General features: G+C 42.7%; 1 protein-coding gene across 2 annotated transcripts in view; it reads left to right on the forward strand.

Moving 5' to 3' along the window:
* The window catches only part of MARCO (macrophage receptor with collagenous structure), a 66,833-nt gene that overhangs the window by 27,085 nt on the left and 21,548 nt on the right, over positions 1-18,200 (forward strand). For both annotated transcript variants that reach the window (XM_026456084.1, XM_023185228.1), the window contains exons 2-4: positions 13,405-13,506; positions 14,357-14,581; positions 15,734-15,769. In XM_026456084.1, the coding sequence (XP_026311869.1) occupies positions 14,392-14,581; positions 15,734-15,769 (226 nt within the window). In that variant the 5' untranslated portion in view covers positions 13,405-13,506; positions 14,357-14,391. The remainder of the gene's footprint in view (positions 1-13,404; positions 13,507-14,356; positions 14,582-15,733; positions 15,770-18,200) is intronic.

The following is an 18,200-nucleotide window of genomic DNA, read 5'->3' on the forward strand; positions in this document are numbered from 1 at the left end:
ATTTTCTTCTAGGGTTTTTATAGTTTTGGGTTTTACAGTTGAGTCTTTAATCCATCTTGGGTTAATTTTTGTATAAGGTGTAAGGAAGGGGTCCAGTTTCAGTTTTCTGCATATGGCCAGCCAGTTTTCCCAGCACCATTTATTGAATAGGAGATCCTTTCCCCATTGCTTGTTTTTGTCAAGTTTGTTGAAGATCAGATGGTTGTAGATGTACGGTCTTATTTCTGAGTTCTCTATTCTGTTCCATTAGTCTATGTGTCTATTTTTGTAACAGTACTATGCTGTTTTGGTTACTATAGATTTGTAGAATAGTTTGAAGTATGATAGTGTGATGCCTCCAGCTCTGTTCTTTTTGCTTAGGATTTTCTTGGATATACAAGCTCTTTTTTGTTTCCATGTAATTTTAAGACAGTTTCTTCTAATTCTGTGAAGAATGTCAGTGGTAGTTTAATGGCAAATGCATTGAATCTAAAAATTACTTTGGGCAGTATGGTCATTTTCATGATATTGATTCTTCCTATTTATGAGGACGAAATGTTTTTCCATTTGTTCATGTCCTCTCTGATTTCCTTGAGCAGCAGTTTGTACCTCTCCTTGAAGAGGTCCTTCACATCCTCTGTTGGCTGTACTCCTAGGTATTTTATTCTCTTTGTAGCAATTGTGAATGGAAGTTCATTCATGATTTTGTTCTCTGCTTGCCTTTTACTGAAGATTTTTGTGTCAAAGTTCATGAGAGAGTTTTGTTTGTTTCTTTCCTTCTTTTTTTTTTTTTGGACTACCTTAGATTTTCGTATTAGGATCATTCTGACCTCATAAAATGAGTTATAAAGTGTTTCTTCCTTTTCTATAAGAGGTTGTGTAAAATTGATACTAATTCTTCTTTAAATGTTTATTAGGATATGCTAGTAAAACTATCTGGGCCTGAATATTTCTTTACTGGGAGTTTTTAAATTAAAATTTAGATTTATTTAATGATTATAGATATTCAGATTATCTATTTCACCTTGGCTGAGCTTTGGTAGTTTGTGGCTTTTCAGGGACTGGCCCATTTCCTTTAAATTGTGAGCATAAAGTTAGTGATAGTATTTTTTTTAATTTTCTTTTTAATGGCTGCAGGATCTGTAGTAATAGCACCCGTTTCATTTCTGATATGGGCTATCTGTGTCTTCTTTCATTTTTATTTTTGTCAGTCTTACTAGAGATCTGTCAATTTTATTGATTTTGTTCAAAGAGCTAGTTTTGTTTTAGTGATTTTTCTCTATCTTTCTATTTTAAATTTTATTTATTTATATTCTTATCTTTATTGTTTCCTTTTTCTGGTGATCAGGAATTATTTTGTTCTTTTCTAATTTCTTGAGGAAAAAACTTAGTGTGTTGATTGGAGGCCCTTTTTATTTTTAGTGTAAACAGTTTGTGGTATAAATTTTCTTTTCAGAGCTGCTTTTGTTTTATCCCATAAATTTTAATATATTGTACTTTCATTTCCTTTCATTTCTAGTTTTTTAAAATTATTATACATTAAGTTCTAGGGTACGTGTGCACAACATGCAGGTTTGTTACATATGTATACATGTGCCATGTTGGTGTGCTGCACCCATTAACTCATCATTTACATTAGGTATATCTCCTAATGCTATTCCTTCCCCCTCCCCCCACCCCATGACAGACTCCAGTGTGTGATGTTCCCCACCCTGTGTCCAAGTGTTCTCATTGTTCAGTTCCCACCTATGAGTGAGAACATGCGGTGTTTGGTTTTCTGTCCTTGTGATAGTTTGTTCAGAATGATGGTTTCTAGCTTCATCCATGTCCCTACAAAGGACATGAACTCATCCTTTTCTATGGCTGCATAGTTTTCATGGTATGTATATGCCACATTTTCTTAATCCAGTCTATCATTGATGGACATCTGGATTGGTTCCAAGTCTTTGCTATTGTGAATAGTACCACAATAAACATACATGTGCATGTGTCTTTATAGCAGTATGATTTATAATCCTTTGGGTATATGCCCAGTAATGGGATGGCTGGGTCAAATAGTAATTCTAGTTATAGATCCTTGAGGAATCGCCACACTGTCTTCCACAATGGTTGAACTAGTTTACAGTCCCACCAACAGTGTAAAAGTGTTCCTATTTCTCCACATCCTCTCCAGCACCTGTTGTTTTCTGACTTCTAACTGGTGTGAGATGGCATTTCATTGTGGTTTTGATTAGCATTTCTCTGATGACCAGTGATGATGAGCATTTTTTCATGTGTCTGCTGGCTGCATAAATGTCTTCTTTTGAGAAGTGTCTGTTCATATCCTTTGCACATTTTTTTGATGGGGTTGTTTGATTTTTTCTTGTAAATTTGTTTAAGTTCTTTGTAGAATCTGAACATTAGCCTTTTGTCAGATAGGTAGATTGTAAAAATTTTCTCCCATTCTGTAGGTTGCCTGTTCGCTCTGAGGGTAGTTGCTCTTGCTGTGCAGAAACTGTTTAGTTTAATTAGATCCCATTTGTCAATTTTGGCTTTTGTTGCCATTGCTTTTGGTGTTTTAGTCAAGAAGTCCTTGCCCATGCCTGTGGCCTGAATGGTATTGCCTAGGTTTTCTTCTAGAGTTTTTATGGTTTTAGGTGTAACATTTAAGTCTTCAGTCCATCTTGAATTAATTTTTGTATAAGGTATAAGGAAGAGATCCAATTTCACCTTTCTATAAATGGCTAGCCAGTTTTCCCAGCACCATTGATTAAATATGGAATCCTTTTCCCATTTCTTGTTTTTGTCAGGTTTGTCAAAGATCAGATGGTTGTGGAAGTGTGGTATTATTTCTGAGGGCTCTACTCTGTTCCATTGGTCTATATCTCTGTTTTGGTACCAGTATCATGCTGTTTTGGTTACTGTAGCCTTGTAGTATAGTTTGAAGTCAAGTAGCATGATGCCTCCAGCTTTGTTCTTTTGGCTTAGGATTGTGTTGGCAATGTGGGCTCTTTTTTGGTTCCATATGAACTTTAGAGTCATTTTTTCCAGCTCTGTGAAGAAAGTCATTTGTAGCTTGATGGGGATGGCACCGAATCTATAAATTACCTTGGGCAGTATGACCATTTTCACAATATTGATTCTTCCTATCAATGAGCATGGAATGTTCTTCCATTTGTTTGTGTCCTCTTTTATTTCGTTGAGCAGTGGTTTGTAGTTCTCCTTGAAGAGGTCCTTCACACCTCTTGTAAGTTGGATTCCTAGGCATTTTATTCTCTTTGAGCAGTTGTGAAATGGGAGTTCACTCATGATTTGGCTCTCCGTTTGTCTATTTTTGGTGTATAGGAATGCTTGTGATTTTTGCACATTGATTTTGTATCCTGAGACTTTGCTCAAGTTGCTTATCAGCTTCAGGAGATTTTGGGCTGAGACAATGGGGTTTTCTAAATATACAATCATGTCATCTGCAAACAGGGCAATTTGACTTCCTATTTTCCTAATTGAACACCCTTTATATCTTTCTCTTGCCTAATTTCCCTGGCCAGAACTTCCAACACTATGTTGAAGAGGAGTGGTGAGAAAGGGCATCCCTGTCTTGTGCCAGTTTTCAAAGGGAATTCTTCCAGTTTTTGCCCATTCAGTATGATATTGGCTGTGGGTTTGTCATAAGTAGCTCTTATTATTTTGAGATACGTTCCATCAACATAGAATTATTGAGAGTTTTTAGCATGAAGGACTGTTGAATTTTGTTGAAGGCCTTTTCTGCATCTATTAAGATAATCATGTGGTTTTTGTCTTTGGTTCTGTTTACATGATGGATTACATTTATTGATTTGCGTATGTTGAACCAGCCTTGCATCCCAGGGATTAAGTCAACTTGATCATGGTGGATAAGCTTTTTGATGTGCTGCTGGATTCGGTTTGCCAATATTTTATTGAGGATTTTTGCATCGATGTTCATCAGGGATATTGGTCTAAAATTCCCTTTTTTTGTTGTATCTCTGTCAGGCTTTGGTATCAGGATGATGTTGGCCTCATATAATGATTAGGGAGGATTCCCTCTTTTCCTATTGATTGAAATAGTTTCAGAAGGAATGGTACCAGCTCCTCTTTGTACCTCTGGTAGAATTCACCTGTGAATCCATCTCATCCTGGACTTTTTTTGGTTGGTAGGCTATTAATTATTGCTTCAATTTCAGAACCTGTTATTGGTCTATTCAGGGATTCAACTTCTTCCTGGTTTAGTTTTTGGAGGGTGTATATGTCCAGGAATTTATCCATTTCTTCTAGATATTCTAATTTATTTGCATAGAGGTGTTTATAGTATTCTTTGATGGTAGTTTGTGTTTCTGTGGGATCCCTGGTGATATCCCCTTTATCATTTTTTATTGCATCTATTTGATTCTTCTCTTTTTTATTTATTAGTCTTGCCAGCAGTTTATCAATTTTGTTCATCTTTTCAAAAAACCAGTTCCTGGATTCACTGATTTTTTGAAGGGATTTTGTGTCTCTATCTCCTTCAGTTCTGCTCTGATCTTAGTTATTTATTGCCTTCTGCTAGCTTTTGAATGTGTTTGTTCTTGCTTCTCTAGTTCTTTTAATGGTGGTGTTAGGGTGTCAATTTTAGATCTTCCCTGCTTTCTCTTGTGGGCATTTAGTGCTATAAATTTCCCTCTACATACTGCTTTAAATGTGTCCGAGAGATTCTGGTATGTTGTGTCTTTGTTCTTATTGGTTTCAAAGAACATCTTTATTTCTGCCTTCATTTTGTTATGTACCCAGTAGTCATTCAGGAGCAGGTTGTTCAGTTTCCATGTAGTTGAACCGTTTTGAGTGAGTTTCTTAATCCTGAGTTCTAGTTTGATCGCATTGTTGTCTGAGAGACAGTTTGATATAATTTCTGTTCTTTTACATTTGCTGAGTGGTGCTTGACTTCCAAGTATGTGGTCAATTTTGGAATAAGTGCAATGTGGTGCTGAGAAGAATGTATATTCTGTTGATTTGGGGTGGAGAGTTCTGTAGATGTCTATTAGCTCCATTTGGTGCAGAGATGAGTTAAATTCCTGGATATCCTTGTTAACTTTCTGTCTCGTTGATCTGTCTAATGTTGACAGTGGGGTGTTAAAGTATCCCATTATTATTGTGTGGGACTCCAAGCCTCTGTAGGTCTCTAAGGACTTGCTTTATGAATCTGGGTGCTCCTATATTGGGTGCATATATATCTAGGATAGTTGCCTCTTCTTGTTGAATTGATCCCTTTACCATTACGTGATGGCCTTCTTTGTCTCTTTTGATCTTTGTTTGTTTAAAGTCTATTTTATCAGAGACTAGGATTGCAACCCCTGCTTTTTTTTGTTTTCCATTTGCTTGGTAGATCTTCCTCCATCCCTTTATTTTGAACTTATGTGTGTCTCTGCATGTGAGATGGGTCTCCTGAATACAGTACACTGATGGGTCTTGACTCTTTATCAAATTTGCCAGTCTGTGTCTTTTAATTGCAGCATTCAGCCCATTTACATTTAAGGTTAATATTGTTATGTGTGAACTTGATCCTGTCATTCTGATGTTAGCTGGTTATTTTGCTTCTTAGTTGATGCAGTTTCTTCTTAGCATCAATGGTCTTTACAATTTGGCATGTTTTTGCAGTGGCTGGTACCGGTTGTTCCTTTCCATGTTTAGTGCTTCTTTCAGGAGCTCTTGTAAGGCAGGCCTGGTGGTGACAAAATCTCTCAGCATTTGTTTGTCTGTAAAGGATTTCATTTATCCTTCACTTATGAAGCTTAGTTTGGCTAGATATGAAATTCTGGGTTGAAAATTTTTTTCTTTAAGAATGTTCAATATTGGCTCCCACTCTCTTCTGGCTTGTAGAGTTTCTGCTGAGAGATCCGCTGTTAGTCTGATGGGCTTCCCTTCATGGGTAACCTGACCTTTCTCTCTGACTGTCGTTAACGTTTTTTCCTTCATTTCAACATTGGTGAATCTGACAATTATGTGTCTTGGGGTTGCTCTTCTCGAGGAGTATCTTTCTGGCATTCTTTGTATTTCCTGAATTTGAATATTGGCCTGCTTTGTTGGTTGGGGAAGTTCTCCTGGATAATATCCTGAAGACTGTTTTCCAGGTTGGTTCCATTCTCCCTATCACTTTCAGGTACACCAATCAGATGTATATTTGGTCTTTTCACATAGTCCTATATTTCTTATTCATTTCTTTTTACTCTTTTTTCTCTAAACTTCTCTTCTCACTTCATGTCATTCATTTGATCTTCAATCACTGATACCCTTTCTTCCACTTGATCAGATCAGTTACTGAAGCTTCTGCATGCATCATGTAGTTCTCATGCTATGGTTTTCTGCTCCATCAGGTCATTTAAGGACTTCTCTACACGATTTCTTCTAGTTAGCCATTTGTTCAATCTTTTTTCAAGGTTTTTAGCTTCTTTGCAATGGGTTCAAACATCCTCCTTTAGCTCAGAGAAATTTGTTGTTACAGATTATCTGAAGCCTTCTTCTCTCAACTCGTCAAAGTCATACTCTGTCCAGCTTTGTTCCATTGCTGATAAGAAGCTGTGTTCCTTTGGAGGAGAAGAGGTGCTCTGATTCTTAGAATTTTCAGCTTTTCTTCTCTGGTTTCTCCCTATCTTTGTGGTTTTATCTTCCTCTGGTCTTTGATGATGGTGATGTACAGACGGGGTTTTGGTGTGAATGTCCTTTCTGTTTGTTAGTTTTCCTTCTAACAGTCAGGACCCTCAGCTGCAGGTCTGTTGGAGTTTGCGGAGGTCCACTTCAGACCCTGTTTGCCTGGGTATCACCAGCGGAAGCTGCAGAACAGCAAATATTGCAGAACGGCATATGTTGTTGCCGGATCTTTCCTCTGGAAGCTTCATTTCAGCGGGGCACCCAGCTGTACGAAGTGTCAGCTAGTCCCTACTGGGGGCTGTTTCCCAGTTAGGCTACTCGGGGGTCAGGGACCCACTTGAGGAGGTAGTATGTCCATTCTCAGATCTCAAACTCAATGCTGGGAGAACCACTAGTCTCTTCAAAGCTGTCAGACTGAGATGTTTAAGTCTGCAGAAATTTCTGCTGTCTTTTGTTCAGCTGTGCCCTGCCCCCAGAGGTGGAGTCTACAGAGGCAGGCAGGCCTCCTTGAGCTGTGGTGGGCTCCACCCAGTTCGAGATCCCCGGCCACTTTGTTTACCTACTCAAGCTTCAGCAATGGCAGACACCCCTCCCCCAGCCTCGCTGCCACCTTGCAGTTCGATCTCAGACTGCTGTGCTAGCAGTGAGTGAGGCTCCGTGGGCATGGGACCCTCCAAGTCAGACATGGAATATAATCTCCTGGTGTGCTGTTTGCTAAGGCCGTTGGAAAAGCACAGTATTAGGGTGGGAGTGTCCTGATTTTCCAGGTACCATCTGTCACAGCTTTCCTTTACTAGGAAAGGGAATTCCCTGACCCCTTGCCCTTCCTGGGTGAGGCGATGCCCTGCCCTGCTCCATGGGCTGCACCCACTGTCTGATGAGTCCCAGTGAGATGAACCCAGTACCTCAGTTGGAAATGCAGAAATCACCTGTCTTCTGTGTCGCTCATGCTGGGAGCTGCAGACTGGAGCTGTTCCTATTCAGCCATCTTGGAACCTCTCCAAAACTTCATTTCTAGTTTTAAATTTTTTTTTTGAGACTTTCTTAATGACCCATGCATTTTATAGAAGTCCTTTTTTAAATGTTCCCAATGTTTGGAGATTTTCCTGTTGCCTATCCATTGTTGATTTTTATTTTTATTGCATTATTGCCAAATAACATATTCTGTATGATCTTTTTTTTTTCATTTTATTGAAATTTGTTTTATGACCTAGGATATGGTCTATTTTGGTGAATGACCCACGTGTCCTTGAAAAGGATGTACATTCTGCTGTTGCTACCTGCAGTATTCTGTGTGTTCATTAGATACTATCAGTCAGTCGTGGCAGTGTTTAGTTCTTCTGTAACTTTGCAGAGTTTCTATCAATTTCTGAAAGTGGGTGTTAAAGTCTCAATTATAATTGTGTATTTTCTATTTCTTTTTTCAGTTAAATCAGTTTTTGCTTCATGTATTTGGAAGTTCTATTGTCTGATTTCTTATTTATAGCACATAGTTGGATTATGTTTTTAAATATAGTTTGGCAATATCTGTCCTCTGATTTAGACCTTTTATACCAAAAGTAATTATTGATATGTCAGGGCTTAAATTGGCCATCTCATTGTATGTCATTTTTTCTTTGTTTCCCATTCATATATTTTTCTTTTCTTGCCTTCCTGTGGATTATTTGAACAAGTTTTAGAATTCCATTTTGATTTATTTATAGGGTTTTTTATTGAATAGTTTTCTTAATGGTTTCTCTACTTATTGCAACATATGTATATATATATATATACAACATATATATATATATATATACACACAGAACTTATCATAGCCTGACTATTGCAATATATATACATAACATATCAACATTTTACCATTTTGAGTCAAGTGTAGAAATCTTACTTTCATTTATGTTCTTTAGCCTTCTCCACTTTTTAAATGTAATCGTCATATTTCCATTACATTCACTGAATACCACATCAGGTGGTATAATTTTTGTGTTAAAAATCTAATGTGATTGTTAAAACTCATGAGGAGAAGAATGGTGTAGTATATATCCCTATTTTTACTCATTCTATTATTGTCTTTCTTTTTTGAAATTCTAGTCTACTACATCATTTCCTTTCTGTTAGGGGAACTTCCTCTAATCATTCTTTAAAGTTAGTTCTCCCACAAAAGATTCTCTTCATTTCTCTTTCTCTGAGAGTGTCTTTATTTCTTGTCCATTCCTGAAGCGTATTTTTATTGGCAATAGAATTCCTGGTTGACAATTCTTTTTTTTTCGGAACACAAAGTAAGCTGCACCTCTTACATCTGGTCTCCATAGTTTCTGATGAGAAATTTTCTGTCATTCAAATTGGTACTCCTGGCCAGGCACCATGGCTCATGCCTGTAATCCCAGCGTTTTAGGAGGCTGAGGCAGGCAGATCTCTTGAGGTCAGGAATTTGAGACCAGCCTGGACATCATAGTGAAGCCCCATCTCTATTAAAAATGTAAAAATTAGCCACACATGGTAGTGTGCACCTGTAATCACAACTACTTGGGAGGCTGAGGCACTAGAATCATTTGAACCTGGGAGATGGAAGTTGAAGTGAGCAGACTTCATGCCACTGTACTCCAGCCTGGATGACAGAGTGAGACATCATCTCAAAAAAAAAAAAAAAAAAAAAAAAAGGTATTCCTTTATAAGTAATGTACCATTTGTCTCTGGCTGCTTTCTAGATTTTTCTTTTTCTTTAGATGTTTAATTTTCTCTGCCTTTTTATATTTTCAATTTTTTAATTATGATATGTCTTGATATGGATTTCTTTGAGTTTATCATGTTTGGGATTTTTACAGCTTCTTTAATCTGTAGGTTTAGATCTTCCACAAAATTCAGGAAATTTTTAGCCATTATTTGCTTAAATATTTTTAAAGCCTCACACCTTTTCTAGGAATTAAATGATAAGAATTGTAGGTGTTTTGTTACTGGCCCACAGGTCTCTGAGGCTCTGTTCAAGTTTTTTTTGTTTGTTTGTTTTCCCAGCTGACTTTCTCTGTTTTCCAGATGTGTGATTTCTATTGTTCCATCATTGAGTTCACTGATTCTTTCCTCTGTCACATCTATTACACTATTCAGCTCATCTACTGAGTCTTTTTTCTTTAATTGGTATTTTTTAGTTCAATAGTTTCCATTCAGTTCTTTTCTTATATGTTATACTTTTTTGGTGAGCTTTTAAAAAATTTGTTTCAAAAATAGTTTTAATTGCTCACTAAGCCATTTTGTTACAGCTGCTTTAAAATTCCTGTGGAATAGTTCTAACATGTGTGTCATCTCAACGCTGGTATCTTTTGATTGTCTCCTCCCATCTGAGTTGTGATTTTCTCTATTCTTGGTATGATGGGTGATTTTCCATTATATAATAGATGTTTTGTATAGTATGTTGGGAGATTCTGGGTCCTATTTAAAACTTCTATTTTAGTAGACAGTCACATAGTCACACAGTTTAGGTTTATTAGGTAGGTTCTGGCTGACTTGTGTGGGCTATGGTACAACGAAAATTTAGTTTTCAGAGTCCTGTCAGTGTTAGTCTGGTGTTTACCTGGTGCCATTAGTGTTCTTGCTGGTCCCCTGCTGGTCTTTCCTGCAGGGCAGAAGGCACGTTCCAGTACTGCCTGGTGCTATCAGGTAGGAAGTGAGATACATCAGGCCCAAAGGGAAGACCTCACTGCTCTGGGTCTGCTCACCAGGCAGCCCAGTGCTAGGGTAGAGTGGGGACTCCTGCTCAATGTCCACTAGTGTTATAGTATGGGAGGAGGACACCCTACCAGCACTACCTGCTACCCCAAGAGGTGGCAGACTTGGAAAGACTAGAATTTGTGTGCAGCCTTTTTTTCTTCATTGGGATCTTTTACAGACTTGAAACATTATTTTTATTTCCCTCTGGAGCCACATTTTCACTGTGGGTCAGACAAGAGAGCTGCCAAATATCTGAAACCTGCTTGCCTAAAATCCTTGCCCATACTCACCAAGGTTTACTCCAGGGAAGGCCATTCTTATTTACTAGAGGCTGTTTTTATCCTCTCATGTCAAGCAGCAATTCCTCTTTGGTCAAACCTGATCCAGAATAGATGTTTTCTTTATAGTTTCTTCTACCCTTTAAGAGATAAAATGAACAGTGTAGAGGCTAAAGACTTCATCAGACTCTCCATTTTGTACAGAGTGAGTTAGATAGGCCTACAGGCTCAACGTTCCCTGTTTCTAAAATACTTTGCCTCTACGCCAGGTGGTAGCTCTGAATTTGAAAAGCATTCTGGGCCTGGATAGCTATCCATGAACTACTGTCACAGCATTGCCATACCTCATTTTTTCTCATTGTATCCTTACTCACATGCCTTCCACCATGCTCTGACCATATGGTTTTAAAATATCTGTATTTTTCATGGTTGCTTCAACCTCTGACATCTGTATTACCTGCATCTCTGAAGCACAGTTTACGTTTCCATTCCCATGGTGTTATGTTTCACAAAATTTAGCGCTGTCCAAAAACAGTGCTGTCCATGACACTGTATTTGCCAATTTGCCATCCACCACCTTGTGTTAAATGTGAGGCTCCCTTCGTGTGTCCTCATCTTCATCATGATGGTTGCATGAATACTCAAGGCCCTGAGTTGCATTCCTGATGCTCTTTCAACACTTCTAAACTCTGCACATGTTCAGCACCCAAACCTCTGCAGCCACTCATTCATTCATCTATTCAGTCATCATCTTCCCAGCATATTGTGTGCCAGTTACCATATTGGTGCGGGAATACAGCTCAAAGAGCTTCCAGGCCATTTGGAAAGAGAGATATAAACATACACAATCCAGGGTTCTCAGTGCTATGGAAGAGAGAAACAGAGTGATGTGGGAGAGCCAGGTGGGGTTCCATCCAGCCCAGAGGAACCAGAGAAGGTGTCCTGAAGCAAGAAGGGTTCCACTGAACTTCCAAAGGATGAGCAGAAATTAGTCTTGTGAAACGGAAGGAGGAGAGCCAGTATTCGGGGGACATACATTGTCCCAAGTCAGAAGAATGCCACCAATTGTCATCTGGCCTGACCATTAGTCAGGACCCATGTGGTGGTGTGACATGGAAATGCAGCCACAGGAGAGCTGGCCAGAGGGGCTTCAGGTCCCAGGTCAGGGGCAGTGAGCCCCCACTGACGGGCTGACAGCAGAGAATGACTTGGCCAGGTTATGTGTTGTGGGGCTTACTCAAGCTGCTATGTGAGCCTGGATTCTGGGGGGTGGGGTGCAGAGGAGGTGGGGCACTCCACACTAAACTGAGTATAATCGACTACCACTAGCTAAAGAACCAACCCACCAACAAAACTCCTCTCTGTGCTGCCAGAGCTACCTCTAGACCATTGTTCATCTGGGCAATTCTCAAGCAGGGCTTCCTGCTGTTCAGGGGTTGGAAGGAATATCAGCAGGGTAAACACAGGAGCTGTAGGTGATAGGAGAAGATCTGGGGTTTAAGTGCATCTGTCACAATAGTTAAAACCCACCTGTCCCTATCACAGAAGCAAACATGGTTGGGCACACGTCCCCTTGGGCTGCTTAATTAAAATCTCTTTCCCTTTCAGATGTGCCCTTGGGGCCCATTTCAACTGGATCTTTCCTAGGGGCAGTGGTCTGTGCAGGCTAGTGAGGCAAGCTCAGGCCTTTGAGTCAGACCAACCTGGGGTCACATGCCTGCTGTGTCACCTGCCACCTTAACTTTTTAACCCCTGATTAGAGATGATGTTGGTAAATGCCTGGCGTGGAAGAGGTGCTCATTTAATGTGAGTGGTAGGAGCTGCAGGGCCTTCTGCATCTGGGGCCCTCCCTTTAAGACACCTAAACAAGACAGAGTAACAACTGACGAAAGGCTAGAGTCAGGACTTCCAGGCAAGAATTATTACAGCCTCCTTTGTAACGTCACAAACTGGAAACAGCTCATCAAAAGGCAAATGTTAGCACGGACTGTGGCTTTTGTCTCTAAGGAATATTAGGCAGCTAATCTCTCTCTACAAAGAAAACTAGGAAAATGTCCATGAAAATCTTTCATTGTGAAAAGCAATGTGTGGTATTTTATGTTCTATGATAGCGTTTGTAAGATTATGTAAGGTTAAAAGAAAAAAAGGCTGTCTCAGACTATATGGGTTTGTAGGATTTCTGAGCAGGAGGGAGGAAGACATACCCCAGAGTGCTAATAGAGCTTATCTCATTGGGTTAGGACCTTAGGGTGTTGAGGGATGACTATTAACCCTTGTCATGCCCTGTACATTATTTGATAAAATATATCAAGCATGTTTTGCTTTTATAATTTACAAATCTTAAGAAAAAAAAAAGACCTAGACATGAATTCCAGATCTGCTTCTTATATCCTAATGAGTTATTTAATTTCTCCAAGCCTCACTACTTGTTTACTAAGTGGGAACAACCCTCCTCCTCCCAGAGTTTTGAAATTTAAACACATTAATTCATAGTTTATTCCACAAATATAGATTGGGAACCCAGCAGGGCCAGGCGCCATGCTGGGGCTTCAATGGTAAACAAGGTTGATAAAACACCTTGTCCAGCAAATGATATATGGCACAGATGTTTGTTTGCCCAGCCACACAGATGAGTGACCAACAGTGGCAATTTTTGCTTTGTGGCAAGAGGAGGATCGGGGGATGATTTGGGGCTCGTGAGTTTTTGGCATCTTTCCTAGCTGACCCCAGAGGGTGCCCCCTGCTCACATGGAGTAGGGCCTGAAGCAGGCAGGGTCTCCCTGTGCTGTGCTCTCTGCAGCAGCCACCTTCTGCCTGGCTTGTGTTTCAGATCCAAAGCCCAAGAGGAGAAATGGGGTGAACTTCTCCCTGGCTGTGGTGGTCATCTACCTGATCCTGCTCACTGCTGGTGCTGGGCTGCTAGTGGTCCAAGGTAAAGCAGGCTTGGTCCTATGTAGTCCCTCCTGGGGGAGAGAGGTGACCCAGCTGGGTCCCTCAGATGAAGGGCTCAGGTTGAGTGGAGAGCCTTGAGCCACTGCTCCCATCTGCTGGGAGAGAGTCTCAGTCCCTGGCAGCCACAGTGATGAGAGAAGCGAAGAAGGCAGCGTATGTTGTGTGTATGTGTGCATGAGAGAGGGAGAGAAAGATACCGAGAATGCACTTGGGAGCCTATGTGTCTAAGCAGTGAAAGACACAATAATTTCACACAGGGTATGCCACACATGTCTGACATCTAAGACTCCCAGCCTCTGAGTGGGAAGGGTTTTGCTGATCCAAGTGTCCATTTGAACATGATTTTACTTTTGAAGTATTCCCAATCTAAAGGTTAGAATCATGAAGTAATTCCATGAGCAGACACTGAAGTCACTCAAGAATGCTGAATGCAAAGTTGTCATAAACACATCATGTGTATATTAAGATCACACACGAATGCTGCTTGCACATATTTAGGTCAGACCAGCATGTTAGCTGTCATGCATCCACACCCAGAGCATGCAGGAAGGTCTTAAGTGCCTGAAGGTTGGAGATTGATTGTAGATGCAGTAGGCACAGCTTTAGGCCATGCAGAAATGTTTTGTGGTTGTGCAATATCATGCCTGAGTGTGGAGCACACATGGTCAAGATGCAGAAAAGGCTCTGTGCTCATGCTGGGTCCTGACAGCACGTGGAATTTGTGTTTACAAATTCAGGGCCCATAGACGTTATACGCACATGACACAAGAATGTCAGGGATATGCTCAAATGCCTCAGTCCCTAAAAGAATGCTGTGGGGTGGGGCCCAGTTCTGAATCTGCAGGAGCGGCTCCGGGTCCTGGAGATGTATCTCCTCAATGACACTCTGTCGGCTGAAGACAGCCTGCCCTTCTCCTTGCTGCAGTCAACACACTCTGGAGAACACCTGGCTCAGGGTGCATCGAGGCTACAAGTCCTGCAGTCCCAACTCACCTGGGTCCGTGTCAGCCACGAGCACTTGCTGCAGCGGGTAGACAACTTCACTCAGAACCCAGGTTTGGCCTCCTCCCCTCTGGGTTGGGACTTCTCAACAGAGGTCTGGGAGACAGCTGGGTCAGGAACCAGGAAATTAAGGGCCCTATCCAAGCAAAGTGTGACCTCCAAGAGCCAGGGACTTAGAGCAACAAGCTCAATGCCAAGTCTGAACCCAGAGTCCCCAGATGGATCCTGAAAGTCTGGGAGGGAGGGTAAAACACAGAGCTTGGGGTGGTTCTGTGGACCACTCTTCCACAGCTGACTTACATTGACATGAGGTTGGGGAGAGAGCAACTCAAGCCACTAAACTAGTTCAGATGATATGGGGACTTTGGAGGGAGGAGGACAACCGGACCTGCTGGGGGAAACACGGTGACTTGGGTGGTAGGACTGCAGGCTGGGGAAAACTGAGCCAAGGGTGAAAACCCCGGGAGTGCCCCTTCTCTTGTTGCTTTCACAGCCTTGCGGCTTCACCCTCTCCTCTCTCAAGCTGCCCCAAAATGGGAAGAGCCTCACCCTCAGACAGTTTGGGCAAAACAAGCTGCTAGGTGTGGCCCCACTGTTGTAGGGTTTACCCTGTGACACAGAGCTCCGGCCCCAGCAGGGTTCCTTGTTCTGGGCCCCGTGTGAGCTGAGGCTTAGGAGGGTGATCCCATGGCTGGGTCCTGTGACCAAGGGGTACGCCCAGCACAGACGCAGGAGGCAAATCCCTCCAGAGGAGCCTCCCCGGGAGCAAAGATGAAGGCTGAGTGGGGATGTGAAGAGGAGTAATAGCTGTGGGCAGATGGATGGAGTCCAGGTTCAGACACTCAGATACCGTGGGAGTGTCCCTTCCTTGAAATGTGAAGGAGCTCATTTTGACCAACAAGAAGGGGTTCTACCTCCTCAGGCTGGTTTGAAGAAACCTCCTTTCCCCACCTCCAAGGCTCCCAGGGATCTGCAGGTCTCAGGGTGCAGTCCGCTAGTTACAGCTTAGCATCTGGCTCTTTCCAAGGACGCTTTCCCAAAAAACAGCCAGGTGTTTGGCTCCTGTTGTCCAAACCCCCACAGTCTGATGGGAGTCTCACATGGGAGGGCTCACCCTCCCACTACACAGCCTGGGCACTCTCAGTTGGGGCTAGGGCCAAGGATGCTACACAGCTCAGCTGTAGCTCACTCTGCTTCCCTTGCAGGGATGTTTGGAATCAAAGGTGAACAAGGCCCTCCAGGTAAGTTCATTTCCACTGACACCCACACTGCTCTTTCCACAAAACCTCCCCAGAAGGTCCCCTTGGCCTGTGCCATTCTCAGTCGGGACATCTGACCCCAGCTTACCTTCCCCTGTCCCCACAGCCTCCTTTGTCTTCAGCTGAGTCTCCTCTCTGTTCCCGGACCTTAATTGGACTCCCAGTCCCTGGGCTATCATCCTCCTCCTTACTTAAAGTGGCTTCCTCTCTCCATCCCACCCTTCCAAATCTAGCTACCTTCACAGGCCGGGCCAGGCAGCATTCCAGCTGCCAGGGCAGCCTCTCTCCTGGTCTCCCATAAGCACTCCTTCCAGGTGACTCTTACCTACCACATACATGGCACTTCCCACCGGAGGTGCTGTGCTCATTTCCATGGCGTCTGACTCCTCTCTCCTACAGGGCAGCAACGATGGGAGGCGGGTGTCATGGAGGCACAGGCTGCGCAGTTAGGCCGGCTTGAGTTCTAATCTTGGGTCTGGGGCTTACTGGCTGTGTGACTCTGGGTCGGTTGCTTAAGTTTTCTGGAGCCTCAGCCACTCACCTGTGTAGGAAGCAGTGGAGGTAATCTGACTCGCCTCGCGGAGTTGCTGTAGGACTCAAGTGAGATGCTGTGCAAAAGCTGTCTGACAATGGCATGTGCTCTCTGAGGACAAGGCTATGGCTTGTTTGCCTTTTCTTCCCTCCTCAACCCACGTGTTGTGTTGCACACACGCTTCACTCGCAGCCCTGTTCCATTTCATCAGCTGAGTGGTTGAAATTTCCCCCTGAGGATAAATATACATGCCATTTTCAGAACAGAATCCTTTGGTCCCATAATATTTCAAGGACAGCCCAGATCACACTATTGACCGGGGAGGGTTTTGAGGCAGCCTTGCATAATGATGGAAGCAGGGACTGGGTAGACCTACAGAAAATCCTGGATCTGCCCCTGTAAACTGGGTGGCCTTGAGCAAATCACCTAACGTTTCTGAGCTCTGTGTCCTCCCCTATAAGATGGAGATAATGGTAGGACCTCCTAGGATTAGCGTCAGGATAAAACAATAAATGTCAACCTCTTAGTCGAGTGTCCAGCAGAGAGCAAGTACTCAATGATGTTCTTGTCTTCGTCATTATTATGACTATCATTTGCTCTTGTTATTATGGTTGTTATTCTGTTATTCTTGAGAAGACTAAATGCTAATGCTAGGAGAGCCTCCAGCCTGACGAATGCTGGCTCCTCTCCTTCAAGGAGGGGCAGTTTCAACAATTTCAATTGCTTTTGCGGACAGAATCAATGCCTAAACTTCTTCTCAACCCAGTGGGTTCAGTACAACCTTCAAAATCTGCCTGTCACCCACCCTAGGCACAGTGCTGCCCACCTCAACCCAGAGCACAGAACATGGGCTCCCTCTGGCTCTGTCTTTCTCTGTAGGAATATAGATGTGCGTACATAGAGAAAAACTCCAACTGTCTCCATGTCTCTCTCTCTGTCTCTCTCTTTCTGAATATAGATATAGGTACATAGAGAAAAACTCCAGCTCTCTCTCCATGTCTCCCTCTCTCTCTCTGAATATAGATGTGTATGTACATAGAGAAAAATCTCCAACTCTGTCTGTCTCTCTGAATATACATGTATACACATAGAGAAAATCTCCAACTGTCTCCCTCCATGGCTCCCTCTCTCTCTCTGAATATAGATGTATGTGCATAGAGAAAAATCTCCAACTGTCACTCTCCATGACTTTCTCAGTCTCTCTCTGCCTCTGACTTCTGTCTGTCTCTCTCTTCCCACTCTTTCTTTTTGTGCCCAGAAACCAGAGACAGGAAACTTCTTCCAGCAGCTGGGGCTATAGAGTTTTCGGCTCCTCCTCAGGCACGACGTGCCTCTCCAGATTCCCCGCCCATCGCCCTTTCCCACCCAGGGAGGCTGTGTTCTCTCCCCTTCCCCATGGCTTGCCTTGCCTGATCAGGGCTCCCGGTTGGTTCCTTGGCTGAAAAGGCCCCAGTGACAAATAAGTGGGCAGGGGAGGAGGGCTGGGTGTGGAACCCAGAAGTCATGGTCTCACTGGAGGCAGCCTGCCTGTGGAACTGCCTTCCCATGCAGGCTGCCTGGAACACAGTCAGGGGAACTGCTCCTCAGCCAAGCTTCAGGAAGAGGATTGCAAAACCCACCTGTCTCTCTGTTTCTCTCCCCTATCAATCCTGGACTTCTTTCCTTCCTCCCAACAAATATCTATGGAAAGTTCCATGAGGATGAGAAGTCGCCATAGGCATTGGGGATCCAGACATGAAGAAGACAGACAAGGCCCTGCCCTCATGAGCCTTCCTGTTTAGGAGGCAACCAATTTGGAGCCTGATGCAGTCACAGCCCTGGCCACCGCTCTGAAAGGATGGGGCAGTTCCCTGGGTAAGAAGGCAGAGAGCTAGCCTGAGC

Source organism: Piliocolobus tephrosceles, chromosome 11 (genome assembly GCF_002776525.5).
Source record: "Piliocolobus tephrosceles isolate RC106 chromosome 11, ASM277652v3, whole genome shotgun sequence".
Lineage (NCBI taxonomy): Eukaryota > Metazoa > Chordata > Mammalia > Primates > Cercopithecidae > Piliocolobus > Piliocolobus tephrosceles.